Raw genomic sequence first — 14,849 nt, forward strand, 5'->3', positions numbered from 1 at the left:
TATTCGACTTTCAAGTTTTCAAAAATTTTTGATCGGACGACTTTTTGATAGATTTAGATTTTTTTATAATGAAAATAAATACTACTTTTAGATGTACGAGTAGTATAAAATAAATAGCTCTGGTACTTGGAAGTTACAATACAGTTTAATAGCTAATATATACAAAAAAACTTTAATAAATTCTTCGATATCTGTAATAGTTAACTAAAAAAATCACGTGTTTACTCACGTATATTAATAGAGAAAAGCTCTACTAGTTTCGAGTCATAGAAGGACTCGCAGAGGCGGCGACGTCGCGCAGCCTACTCTCGACTGACGTAGCCGCGTCTGCGCACGCTGCTCATGATGAAGAGTCCCTCTGTGACTCGAAACTAGTAGAGCTTTTCTCTATTAATATATGTGGGTAAACCGTATTTTTTTAGTTAATTTAGTATGTCTGTAATAGTTGTTGCCTCTTCTATAATAAAGACAAAAACTGCATTATCTTTCCTTTTAAGGATAAGCATAAAATAGCATTAATATACAAAAAACCGTGATACACAATCAGCCTCCTAATCATCACGTTAGTTTCATTTAGAATTATTCACGTCTGCGTTTACTACAAGTGGCGCTAGTGTCGTTTTAAGTCTCTTGCTCACATTTTTCTCTGTTATGTCATGTTTAACAGCTATTATTTGATTATTTGATGGAATTCAATACTGCATTAGTGCCACTTCGTAACCATAATCAAGAACGATCTTAAGTGCATCTAAAAATCAACTTAATGTGGACGGTAATAGTTTACATTTTTCGGTGATTCGAACTTGAAACGGTTTGGTTTCTTGTCTTAGAAGTTGTGTATCTAGTTTTTTGTATATTTAATGAACAATTTGTTAAGTGAATGCTTAATTGGCGCTAAATTAATACCTATCGCTTTTATATTAATATGATATTGACCCAATGCACAAGATCGTTGATTAGAATAATTGATAAATATGACAGAAATGTCAAATATTTAAAAATAATAATGAAAGAAGGGTTTGTAAAAGAAGGTTTATGTCAAACCGTGTTTATTTCTCTGGGTTTGAACACAGAGGAAGGAGATTTATGTGAAATTAATTGTTATAGTTCATTTTATCGTTCGTTTGTTTAAATATATGAAGCAATAATTTGATTTTATGTACCTTAGTTAAGTTATTAATTTTTAAAGAGCTTATTATGAACTGCGTTAGTATTTTTCTAGCTTAGTTACTAAGTTCATTAAGATTTATTAATTAGTCATTTAGACTGCCATTTATTTATGAAAATTTTTATTTTAGGCATTATTTTTTATTTTAACGAAGACTATTCTGCATTTTAAAATGATATTTTTAATTGGTAACACTTAAATCGGAGTAGCCAACATTTCGGCCAAAGTAAAGATTAAATATTTTGATGTTCCCCTTAAAGGTAAGCGTCCGCATCGCACGCATCGCACGCATTCCGTATGACGTCATCAGTACGCATCGCATGTAGGCATTGCTGATGCGGTGCGTACGATGCGGATCAGTGGACGCAGTTGTATGAGTTTCTATACAAGACAAACTAAAATCCGTTGCGTGCGATGCGTACGATGCGGGCCTGTGGACGCCTACCTTAAAACGTACTAGTTATTAATGTAGTTTTTCAATTTTATTTTGACTGCTTTAAATATATCCTTGACTGCATTTTATTAAAGCTTTATGCTGTACTTATAAATAAAATAATTACGTTCGTACGAACCGTTTAGTAAAATAGTAATCAATTTATTTAATTTTATTATAAATGTGACGATTGTAAAATATGAGATTGTATATTTTCGATTCAATTTAGGTACAAATCTAAGTAGTGCCAAAATGTCTTAAAATCTTTCCATTTGGGTCACAAAGTTTATGCTCACACTACTTATATTATTTTGTTTCTATTATGTGTAAATGTTGTCACAAAACCAATGCTAAACAATGTTACGTTTAAGAATATGAGAATGGTTCAAAATTAACCCACGTCTCGCAACCAAAGACAACTAAAAAATGACTGTAATATACACATACTAAATTCGCCCAGACTACGACGCCAGCCAAAAGTCGCCGCGTCTGAGCGCTTTGCTCATAATGAAGAGTGTGACTCGATACTAGTAGAGCTTTTCTCAGCATATTTAACTAAACCGTTATTTTAATTAGAAAAGATTGCATTTAGAAAATCAGCGCTATCATAACATCATCAAAGAGTATCCGTATTAAAAAAAAAAATCGTTCAAGTAAATTAATATAGACGTGGGTTTATTTTGCACCCATTCACCTTATCTTTTCATGTAAATTTGGCACATAATCACACACACGAACGATTTCAATAACCTTAATCCAAATTTTTTAGATCGATCATGATTTTGATTAATTCTTGATCTGAATTAAGATTATTTATTGAAATCACCTGACAGGCTACCATTGTATTAATACATAGATGTTATACTCATTTCCTTATGTAATCCTTCATTAGTTTGAGAATTATTAGAATATACACAACAATATAGCTAGCTATGCAAATGTACAGAATTATTTTTGTCGAACAAAGCACTCTATGTATACTCTACAGATAAAATAGCTGATAATTTTGTATTATGTAGTATCAATACTATCGACGGTTAAAAGGCTAAATTGATCTTAGCGACATTTTTCTCACACATTATTTAATAAAAAAATTGGTCGATTCCGAATATCGCATATAATAACCAAATATAACTCAAATATCGTTAAAAATATCGCTTAAATAAATTAGCCTTTCAACCGTCGATATGTTTGACTAATTTATAAATGGCGAAGTTTAAAATATGTATTGAGATTTAAAACAAAGCGATCCTTTTACTAGTATTTATCATATTTTGAAATTTAGTCAAAATAATAGCATTTTTATCATTTATCTTCCTATTAGTAGACATTTAAACTTAAATGCATTATGTATTCCTATATTTTTTAGATAAATATAACCTTACTGCCGTACTTAGAGTCGTTTAATGGTGACTTAACCCAGTCCTTAGCAATTATTTTCGATACAAAATCGTTACTAAGGAATAGTTTAAGTAATCATTAAATCTCTAAGTACGGCTATTATAACTTAATTTCTTATGAATACCCAGCCTTGCAATATGATTATTATATATTTTTAAGGAATGTCTAGAATCGAATGTGCCCCAATCAAGAGATTCAAGTATTGAACTAAGACTAAAGCTTCGCCTTTCTCCTTCTATACATAATAGTTGTAAGCGAGATGTATTTTTCATGACTAAGTTGGAATGTTCTCTGTATTTGTACCTATATAATTGCAATATAATTTTATGTGTATGGTGCTCCGTGGTACTGTAATTTGTAACATAGGTTTACATTTGTATCCTAATATTTTCGAAATAAACAAGTCCTAGATTCCGGAGGTGTTTGTTTTATTTATTTTAATCTAGCTTCTGCCAGTGGGTTCTCTCAAATTCCCGTGGAATAAAAAGTAGCCTACGTATTATGATTATCTACAAAACTTCTAAGTTCTACTAAGTTATGAATCCCTCTTACTTAAACAAAATAATACATAATAAGTATTTTTGTGCAAAAAAGTCTGGACACAATTTCTATTGTTTTACATTTTGTTGAAAATACAATCGTTTGTTTGTACAGCCTTTATTTTGTACTAGCCCACTTTTTATCTATAGTAATACTAGCGGACCCGACAGTAATTTGAAAATTTTATTCTTTTTTTAATAAACTAAAACATTCTGGACCTTTTTGATGAAAATTATTATTCAAATGTTATGACAATATCTAACGTCATTAATATTTGACACTGCGATGGTAGCGCCGTCCGTCGGATCCGATGTAAAACATTCCAAAATCAACAACTACTAATAAATTAAAAATTAATTAAAAAAAACATTGTCCAGCGGACAAAATTGTGAATCTAAACCATTCTCAGATCCTCTTGAACACACACAAAAAGTTTCATCAAAATCCGTCTAGTCGTTTAAGAGGAGTTCAGTGACATACACACGTACAGAAGAATTATATATTATATATATATATATATATATATAAAGATTATAAAGCTGAAGAGTTTGTTTGAACGCGCTAATCTCCGGAACTACTGATCCGATTTGAATAATTATTTTTGTGTTGGGTAGTGCATTTATCGAGGAAGGCTATAGGCTATAAAACATCACGCTATGACCAATAGGAGCCAGGCAGAGCGGGTGAAACCGCGCGGAAGTAGCTAGTTTATGATATCCTAATCCTGGCACACATTCTAAGTGCACAAAATGTTATGTTCCCTATTATGAAACACTTGTTACAATACTATGTAATGTGTAGGAATGGGGTGGTTTTTAGGGTTCCGTAGCCAAATGGCAAAAAACGGAACCCTTATAGATTCGTCACGTCTGTCTGTCTGTCCGTCTGTCCGTCCGTCCGTCCGTCCGTATGTCACAGCCATTTATTTCCGAAACTGTTGGGCCTATATAGTTGAAACTTTGTAAGATGATGTATTTTGGTAACCGCTATTCGAATTTTGAATAAAAATCAATAAATTTCAAAATTAAAGGGGGGCACTCCATACATGGAACTGATTCAAAAAAATTTTTTTTTCAGCTAACATATCCGTGATGGGTGTCTATGGATAGGTCTTTAAAAAAGACATTAAGGTTCCTAAAACCACTTTTCGTCAAAATCAATCGTTTGAAAGTTAGACGCTTCCAAAGTGGAAAAATGAGTGTCCCCCCCTCTAACTTTTAAAATAAGAGAGTGAGAAAACTGAAAAAAATGTATGCTGTAGATTTTAATGGAAACTAACAACGAAAATTGGTTTGAACGAGATATCATTATTAGTTTTTGAGAAATAAAACATTTTCAAAAACCGCAAATATAACTTTGTCGTTCATACAAACACTATGTAAAACCAAGTTATTTTACAACTTTTATATTATGTCATCTACTTGCTGTTACGGAACCCTTCATGAGCGAGTCCGACTCGCACTTGGCCGGTTTTTAGTCAGTAAAAGTGACACTCGCCCAATGTCAAAGAGTATAAAAAGTATAGAGGAAGAAGGTATACCCAAGACGGGAGAAGTAATTGGATTATTACCCCCAAAACCTATACCTGGTACATCTGGAATTATAATGACGGATTTTTGTGCCACAAAACAAAATGTCACATTTCTTGTATTAGGATATCAAACCGGACGTATTTATAGGGTTCTAAATTAAAAACACCAATTAGGTAATGTCTTAAAACATTTAATAATATCAATCCATAATTAACAAACTCATCTTAAACAATATTATTAAGGAAAATACTGCTATCCTTGTACATTGTTCCCTCTTAGTATGTCTGAGAATACTCCGTGCCTGGGCAGAGGTATTTTGTTCACGATATCCGGAACCACCTGGGAAGCAAACAGTTTCGAATCAATACAAAAATATATCTTGGTTTTCGCAAGAGCGATTGCAGGGTTATGAGTCCTAAAGCGTTATTGGAGTTTTTCGGGCTCTGAGATTATGCCAAGTCACACTAGATTCTACCCATGTTACATACTTACATGGGATTCATAAAATAAGTGCATAACTTCTCAAGTAGGCATAAGTGCACCTCATCGGCAAAATATATTTTTAATGTGGTCTCGGGTTCAATTCTCGAGTGCTATGAATTATCTAAAATAAAAAATATAACAAAATGAAAGAGTTATGTAACTCACCTTAACACGAACTTCTCTCGGCATGAACTCGTGGAAGAATTCGTAGAACTCAAAGTGCGTTTGTACCACTTCGAGCCTCGCTAGCTCATGCTTTAGTACGTCGACCGCGTCCGTTGGTGCCACGTCGTGTCGCCGCAGGTCCTTCGCGAAGTGGTATATCGTCTCAACTAGCTTCTCTGCGCGCACGCGGGCTTTGTAGTCGTACCTGTTATGAAGAAAAAATTGTTAGTAAGGAAAATTATGAGTTTAATCAAGTCAGTCAGGATTTTGAGCGCTTTTTATTTTATTTCGGCACTGTAAAATATTTTAATTTGACTATAAAGGCACTTTTGTTAAGTCAAACAAAATATTAAAATACCCTTTTGATCTAGCTATCTAACGTCATACTATTGTGTGGGAATTGAACCTACGACCAGTAGACTAGCCACTGCGTAAACGATCAAAAACCCATGACAGACCATTGCTAGAATTAAGAGGTTTGCCATAATTTCCAGGCTTAACAGGCGGGTTGGATATCGTAGTTTAAAAGTTTTGGTTTTGGCTCATCAGTGCCACACCTCGATCTCTGTCCAATGTATAGAGCCTTAGTCGGCACCCGCAGTAAGAGTAGGAGGGATAACAATGTAAGAAATACTTACTTGGGCTCCAATTTAGTTTCCAAGAACTTGTACAGTCTCTTGGTGATCCAGGACGCGTTTGTTGGTTGGAATCTCTTCGGTGGTTTGTATTTCATATCCTCGATGACTTCCGTAGGTAATTCGCCGAACGCTGTGATTGCCTTCACTTGTGTTCTAGGTTTATTTTGTGTGGGCTTCAAGCGACGCGGCGCTGGCTTGTTTGGTACTTTGAAGAGGCTTAATGTGTCCCTTGCCGGTGCTTTCAGTGAATTCCGCACTAACTCTTCCTGTAATGTAAAGAAACGTTAAGAATAACTCGTTTTGCGTGTTAGGTGTGTCTTAAAAACACTACGAGATTAAGCAGTATTGCAATATAAGATTCTCAAAACTCTCAGTAATATCGGGTAAGAGGTAATTTTAACAAGAAATTCGTAGCACCATAAGAACGAGAACATTATAACTGGTTTGGAGTTATTTATACATTAGTAAAATAAGAAACATGATCATATCTTTACGAAATAATGGAGTGTAAAACTTACCATTTTAACTTTATTCTCAAGATTTTTTTGTTTGATCTTCTGTAAATACGTTTCCAAGGTCGTCTGCCGCGTTCGTCTCGACACTTCATGGTCAGACTCCACGAAATCTTCAACATGACCATTGGAGTCCTCCGGCAACTCCGTAGAATTAGCTTGAGGATATTTCGAAGTTTCAGAATGGAGATCCATATGTTCCGTTTGTCTTTTAGCTGATTTCTCCATGACTAGTGCTCTAAGAGACTTTCTAGGAGTGAAATCTTTTCCAAACGTTTGTCGCAGCGTTTTTCTGGTTGTTCTATGGGAATCCCAACCTGATCCTTCAGCGCTTGAGTCTCTTGTCCCATCAGAGAAGGCTAAACTGTCCCTTTGAGGAGCTAAACTCGGTCTGATGTTAAGATTCTTGATCATGCTTTTTGTTTTTCTTATACTAGTGTTGCGGCCTTTGGCTGTGAATGAGTCCATTTGGTTGGTCTTATCGTGCAGGATAGCTTCAGGTGATTTGAGTACTTTCTGTCTATGTCTGCCTGTGGTATCGTGTGTTACATTTGGTGATTCTTCTATTTCTTCTGCGCTTGGTTCCTGTTGTTCTTCTTGACTCTCTTCTTGATTTCCTTCAGTTTCTTCTTCATTTTCCGATTCTTGCTCATTGTTGTCATCATCATCAACTTCCATTTCATCAGCACCATTGTCGTCTTGATCAGAAATCTCCGGATCACTAGCGATAGCTCTATCAGCTTCGTCACTGTCATCCATTTCTTGATCATTTTCGATTTCTTGACTTTCGTTTACTTCAGCCTCACTTTCTGCTTGATTTTCTTCATCGTTCTCTATCTCTTGGCTTTCTTCGTTTTCCTCTTCATCATTTTCTTCGTCATTCTCAACCTCTTGACTTTGATCCTCTACTTGGTCCTCTATATCATCCTCACTCTGATTTTCTACGTCCTGTTCAACTTCTTGGTCTTCCTCATCATTCTCCTCTTCATTTTCTTCCTCATTCTCAACTTCTTGACTAACCTCCTGTTCTGATTCTTGACTTACTTCATGTTCTACATCTTGATTTTCTATTTCCTGGCTCTCTTCATTATCTACTTCTTGACTTTCCTCTACATTCTCCTCTTCTTCATCATTCTCAACTTCTTGGTTTTCTTCTTCGTCTTCTGAAGCATTTTCTTCAACTTTGCTATCGTCAGCCTCTTCATTCACTTCTTGGCTTTCATTAGCTTCATTCTCAATTTCTTGGCTTTCGTTTTGTTCTTCTATTTCTTGGCTTTCATCAACCTCTGCTTCGACTTCTTGACTCTCATTTTGTTCTTCACTTTCGTTGCTTTCATTGACATCATCTTCGTTTTCATTCTCCTCATTAACTTCACTTTCATTTTCTTCATCAACTCTGCTTAAAACGGCTTCATCTCTATTGCTTTCTTGACTTAAATTAATTTCTTCGTCATGTTCTTGACTTTCATTCATTTCTTCGTCATTTTCTTGATCTTCATTATCTTCAGTTACATTTCTTTCATCATTCCCTTCGCTATTATTTGATTCTTCATTCAATTCACGACTGATTTTCTCTCCATCGTCACTCTCATGATTTTCTTCAATCGCGAGCTCTTCTACTTCATTACCATCAATATTATCATTTCCAGATTGTTCATTCTGTGATTCAACAGATTCTTCAACTGTTTTAGCTTGTTTGGATTCTTTTTGTACGGATTTGTTACTCTTTGATTCATTGACGTCGGTTTCTTGATCCTTTTCTATAACAATGGTATTTCTGTTTTTGATTTTACTGGTTTTGTTTTCGTTAATTTCATTGTGGTTGGTTGCTTCTTCTATGATTTCGTCTTCATATTGTAAGACGAAGTTATTCTCATCTTCTTCCTTATTAGAACCAGTTTCACTTGCTTTATCATGTACTTTAAGAGTTATTGTGCGTTCCTTTTCATTTATGCTTTTACTAGCGACTGTAGCACTTGAAGCATTCTTGCTTATCACTCGTGTTGCATCGTTAATAGCATTTTTAACGACATTTTCATCAGTTTCCATTTCTTCCTCATTTAATTTCGAACTGTTTCTTGTTCTGCTTTTATTCAGTCGTAGAGATTTGTTCATTGAGGTATTTTGTTTAGTTGCTTTGGACGAGCTCACATCTAATTCATTATCTTTGGTAGATATTTTACTCTGAGTTTTGGTATCTTGTTTAGGTTCAGTTTTCTCTTCAAGTTTCGAAGCATTTTTCAACATACTTCTCGTAGTTCTGGAGCTGTTTAAAGATTTATCTTTCATATCTGGTGAAGACTTGGATTTATTTTTAGACATAATAGATTTATTAGACGATTTAGTTTTGTCACCAGTAGTATTTGTTTGTAGAGTTCCTGCTTCAGATTCTTTAGCTTCAGATAATTTACTGAGCCTTGCCCGTTTCGGTGTGTGACCAGCCACTATGTCTTCCAGTTGATTTTCGACCATTGTTGAGGATGGTAAAAGCTTCCAATCATCCATTTCCATATCAGTAGTGATGCTTGATGCTGGGGATCCTTCTCTCCCTTTAGAGATAGAACTAATTCGTCGCTGTTCCAGTTTCTTTTGAAAGCCAAACACTCGAGGCTGTAACTCAGGTATTTCATCCTCACTCTCAGACACAACGAAGTCGGCAAACATATTCTTCCTTTTATTTGCTGGTCGGTTGCCAAAGATATTTCTGACTTTGGGCTCTGGTAGTATGTTTTCCTTAGTTTTGTCCATAGCAGTTTTGTTAGGAGATATATTGAGTAAGGCGGCAGGGAATATTGGTTTGGACCTTTTTGCATTTTGAAACAACTCTCTAGTTCCAACATTTACGGTTTTATCACCTTGTGTATTGGTTTTATGTAGTTTGGCCAATGTTTCTCGGTTGTCACTGAATTGGCCAAACTTCTTTTGTGGTTTGTTCTCTTTCTGTGTAAATAGTTTCCGTTGTGGTAACACTATGCTGTTTATTGATTCGTTGTCGCTACTCTCTGGTAAATCAAGGGTGTACTCTTTCTTCTCTTGGCTGAAAACAGTTAAAATTATGTTAGGTCTAATGAGAATAATAATAAAAACTCATAGCATAGTTAACAATAAATGATATTGACCACAATAGCCACGCTACGATACCATACACTTATGTATAGTAGTAATCTAACTGCCTTTTCTCCTTCTATTACCAATTAAAGCTGTGAACAATAACATTAACTGAGTCATGATTATTTTGACATAATTCTGTGTGGTATAAAGTAAAATTATCGATTAATTATAGTAACAATAACTTATTCAGATCTGTGTATTTTGTACAAGTCTAAATAATATTGTATTAAATTCAATTCTCAATAAAATATTGTGGTATCTGGAGGTTTAAGACACCCGTTTCTCATGTATGAGCGTGCGGGTTCAAACCTACTTATGGCTATGTTATTTTCTGAGTTCTATTAATTTTCTAAGATTACTGTTGACGTAAGTGATGTGTGAAATTCTATTTGAAAAATGAAAGCCTTTGAAAATGGGGCTGCTTACCTCAAGACTTCAATATCAATGAGCTCCTCAATAGCATTGTTGCCACTATCAGCAACCTTATTTTCCTCCAACACTTCCATTATTTCGTGAGAATCCTCTTTCAACTTTTTCCACCAACTTTGTCCTGAAAAATAGAATACAAAATAAATTAATCCTAATATTTTAAAAATCATCCCATGACTTCTCTCGCCTTGTGTGAACTAGGAGGTGTCAAGACTCTTACTGGCTAAAAACCCACGCCGGTCCTACTCCTGCTTATCGAGTTACGAGCTCTGGTAGCCCGCTAGGCAGTCCATTCTGAGTTTGTTTTGGTATTTCTTCTTAGAGTAGTCTATTAAACTGTCGACCTCATCTAGATTTTTTTAATAATAATTTTGAGAATTTTTACATTAAAATTAATTTTTCTAGCCTATTTACAAAAATTAATTGTTTATTCCATTGTTTCATTGAAGTAGTGCAAGTAAGTAGTCCTTGGTACACTATATTCAAATATTTAACACATGAAAAAATGCACACAAAGTAATTTGTATAAAGAATAAACAACACTTACGCCGTGGTTCTTCAATAGCAGTATCATCATTCAATATGGATCTTCTATTCAACGGAGACAGGGCAAAAGACTCCATATTCTTCTCTTTGAACTGGTCTATGAGGGAAGTCAGTCTTCCTGAGGCCGTAGATAATGCTGGAGAGCATACACTGCGACTGCCTCGCGACTTCTTACGTTTTGGAGTCGTAGCTCCCTGCGATCGTGCTGGCGAAGGAATCTTCGTTTTCGGCATTATTTCGCCGTTTTATTATCTGTAATTGAGATTTAAAACTTATTTGAAGAGTATTTAAGCAATAGGAGTACATTTTTTTAAAGAAGTATTTACAAAAAGCGGTCTGGTTTAACAAGTGATGTATTTCTTCTAAGATGGTTTAATAACATAAAATACCTTGTTATGTTTACTTATTCGAACTGAGATCGAAGGAAGTATGTATTTTTTAACTTTCTGAGATAATTTAATACAAAAATGTACACTAAAGTTTAAAATAATATGTTTCGTAAAGTCTGCTACGTTAGTTAATGTTTATTACAAGTTCAATGAAAACACTGTAGCCCACCTTATTTTGAAGGTTACACAAACAATATTAACAATAACACAGCACAATTCAGCGAAATTAAGCCATTGATTATTATATTACTTTCAAATAATTACAAGAAAACAAAAATAAACTCTCATGAAACAAACAAAACCGTTTAGTTGTCAGAACTTTTGAAATTGTGACGTTCCGATACACGCTCTTGTCAAAAACTACAAAAAACAACGAATTACCATAGACAGATTGTTTCAGTTGTTTATGTAATTAATTTGGATAATATTTTATTATATTTTTTTATAATTAAAACATAATATATATAAAAACAATGTTTTTAATATAACTAGGGTCCGGATGAATTGAATCATAATCCGCCCGCAGCAAAAATATGATGGTAGATCAATAGATGGCGCCACATGTATGATCAATTTGTTGATAACTGTGCCCATACTACAGACTATTTCATGTTTTCATCGCTAGTTTTCGTTCTAGGTGAGTTTACATAGCCACAATTTCACATATACTTAATTTAGGATCATACAAAGAATGTGTCGACCAAGCTGTCAGTAGGTAAATTGATTGTCACAATTAATGAAAATGAATTAACTAATGAGAAGCTGCCGAACACAGACATGGTGTACTTCTGCTTTTTCCATCTGAGATTAAAAGGCGTTATGTTATTCTAAGAATCTTTCATACTACATAAATTAAATTAAATATAGTTAAATATATCTAATTCAAAGAGAACATGTCTAAGTATTAATCCGGCTCAGCTTTGTACCTACGCAAGTTGTATGAAATATCTACGGCTTCGGAGCGGCATATAAGAATAGATCTAGGATAAAGAAAGCTTATTACAAAGCTTGTGGCTTACGTTTCTACGTTAGATGTATGGACTCCCATTTTTTCTGAATGGCTTTATTAATAAAAGATTGCGTGTTAGGACATTGTGAAGGATCTTGAATGATCTAGTCTACCTAGGCTGATAGTCATACCTATGTTGTCTTGTTTTGTGCCTGTTATTTCTGTTAGCCATATTTTGCTTTTTATTGTAGTACGTAATCGAACCATAGAGAAAGTATTTTTTTTATTCTGTGATTAGAACAAGAGGAGACTGAATTCGAAAGATAAGTAGGTACTGACTGCCTCGTTGGTCAAGTGGTCGGCAACGGGTATCGGGTTCGATTCTCGGGTCGAGCAAAGTACTACTGCACAGCGTGACCTTGTATTGAAATAACGTTGCACAGTGCAGTTTGAGCAGTGTTGTAAAGTTAGTAAATATCTGTGATGTTTCAAATTGCTTTGCCCGAGAATTACCTGCAACGTGGAATTTAAGTAATTAAAATTAGATTCCTATGTATTATGTTAGTAGCTTGAGCTAGGCGGTTGTAGTAACGTTAACAAGATTTTTCAGGTGTTTATTAGAAATGGGTAAATTACGTAACTGAGTTGAAGTTAAACGTACTCACAAGAGAAAGTCCTAAGATATTATAAGCACCTAATCTAATCATCTTCTATGTATATCTAAACGTAATAGTAAACTGTAGAAGTCTTAAATTTTGGTCTAGAATTATTTGTGGAAGTCCAGGGAAGGTTTAAACGGTGAGAATATAAAAGAACTACCTACGCCATTGATTGGTAAGTCTATCGGGTCAAATAGTTCTTTATAAAATGAAAGAGATAACTAGCACGGCCAATTTAATTACAACTTAAAATTGAGTAGCGTATTTAGCGTCAGTATTCGGGTTTAAGTCTCGTAAAAACAAAAAGCCCTTTAAATTATTTACGTCACAACAAAATTCTGTTTCCAATTTTCTTTTCTGTTTTAACAAAGAATACAATGTTGGTACCTACTCAGAATACATTAAAATGCAATATCTAGACCGGCCACGATTGGCTTCCTATAGTTCCTTTGTGAAACTACTTGGAGTTTCAATTTTTAATCTATACATATAATAAAATCGTAGAAAAGTGCTGTCTGTACATTGAAAATAAAAATAAAAAAAATAGCAGGGGTTATTGTTATGTCGATGTCGAACCCAAAAATGTAATTAACTTTTTTTTTGTCTGTTTGTCTGTTTGTCTGTTTGTCTGTTTGTCTGTTTGTCTGTTTGTCTGTTCGTCTGTGCGCGCTAATCTCAGAAACGGCTGATCCGAGTTGGATGCGGTTTTCACGAATATATTGTGGGATGCTTAAATTTACATTTAGTGTTTGTTTCATGTCAATCGGTTCATAAATAAAAAAGTTATGTCAAATTAAAGAATCACGTCAAACATTCTATGCTTATACCATTAATCTCCGCAACTATTTGACGGATTTGGTTGAAATTTGGTACAGATATAGTTTAGAACCTTAGAAAGGACATAGATATATTTTTATTTCAAAAATAAAAAATAAAACAAAAATAAAATAAAAATAAATTAAAAATAAAATAAAAATAAAATAAAAATAAAATAAAAATAAAATAAAATAAAATAAAATAAAATAAAATAAAAATAAAATAAAAATAAAATAAAATAAAAATAAAAATAAAAATAAAAATAAAAATAAAAATAAAAATAAAAATAAAAATAAAAATAAAAATAAAAATAAAAATAAAATAAAAATAAAAATAAAATAAAACAAAATAAAAATAAAATAAAATAAAAAAAAAATAAAAATAAAATAAAAATAAAATAAAAATAAAAATAAAATAAAAATAAAATAAAATAAAAATAAAATAAAAATAAAATAAAAATAAAAATAAAATAAAAATAAAATAAAAATAAAATAAAATAAAATAAAATAAAATAAAATAAAATAAAATAAAATAAAAATAAAAATAAAATAAAAATATAAAAAAAATAAAAAAAAAAAAAAAAAAAAAATTAAATAAAAAAAAATTTATTCCGGACATACAGCGCCATCTATTGTTCAATTTCGTACTTATGCAAAGTACGGAATCGAACAATGTCGGGCTGTTCCTATACTCCGTAGATAGATGGCGTTGATCGCGCAATGGTGTAATTACAATTGTTCAGTTCATGTTATTGTTTTAATTCATTGGAAATTTGTTTTTACAAAATAGTAAAAAGCAATGAAAAATATAACATAATACAACTTTTAGTACAAAGAAAACGCTCTAACGGAGTATAGATAATTCTATGTCGATCGTTACACGACTTCGGTTCATGTTATTGTTTTAATTCATCGAAAAAAGTTAACAAATAGTAAAAAGGTATGAAAAAAATTATATCAATATAATTAAACTTTTAGTACAAAGAAAATGCCCGAACGGAGTATAAATAAATAATCCAAGTTGTCTTTATCCTCGATAGATGGCGTTGGGATCGAAATAGATTGCGCTATGGTTTTGT

General features: G+C 33.1%; 1 protein-coding gene across 1 annotated transcript; it reads right to left on the reverse strand.

The window, feature by feature from the left end:
- Positions 1–5,278: 5,278 nt before the first annotated feature.
- LOC118272740 (putative leucine-rich repeat-containing protein DDB_G0290503) lies at positions 5,279–11,683 on the reverse strand. The gene is made up of 7 exons (XM_035589393.2): positions 11,517–11,683; positions 10,960–11,210; positions 10,410–10,533; positions 6,879–9,909; positions 6,361–6,626; positions 5,723–5,927; positions 5,279–5,413 (listed from the first exon to the last, which is right to left on the reverse strand). Exons 2-7 carry the CDS (start codon positions 11,189–11,191, stop codon positions 5,327–5,329), a joined length of 3,945 nt encoding a protein of 1,314 aa, XP_035445286.2. The 5' UTR covers positions 11,192–11,210; positions 11,517–11,683; the 3' UTR covers positions 5,279–5,326.
- Between the last annotated feature and the right edge of the window lie 3,166 nt (positions 11,684–14,849).

Source organism: Spodoptera frugiperda, chromosome 4, assembly GCF_023101765.2.
Source record: "Spodoptera frugiperda isolate SF20-4 chromosome 4, AGI-APGP_CSIRO_Sfru_2.0, whole genome shotgun sequence".
Taxonomy (NCBI): Eukaryota; Metazoa; Arthropoda; class Insecta; order Lepidoptera; family Noctuidae; genus Spodoptera; species Spodoptera frugiperda.

Excerpts from the sequence above, each read along its gene's own strand:
- LOC118272740 (XM_035589393.2), bottom strand. The coding sequence starts at position 11,191 with ATGCCGAAAACGAAGATTCCTTCGCCAGCACGATCGCAGGGAGCTACG. Across the intron at positions 10,534-10,959 it reads TGCTATTGAAGAACCACGGC|GACAAAGTTGGTGGAAAAAG; the intron begins GTAAGTGTTGTT and ends TCTATTTTTCAG. Across the intron at positions 6,627-6,878 it reads TTGAGAATAAAGTTAAAATG|GAAGAGTTAGTGCGGAATTC; the intron begins GTAAGTTTTACA and ends TTTACATTACAG.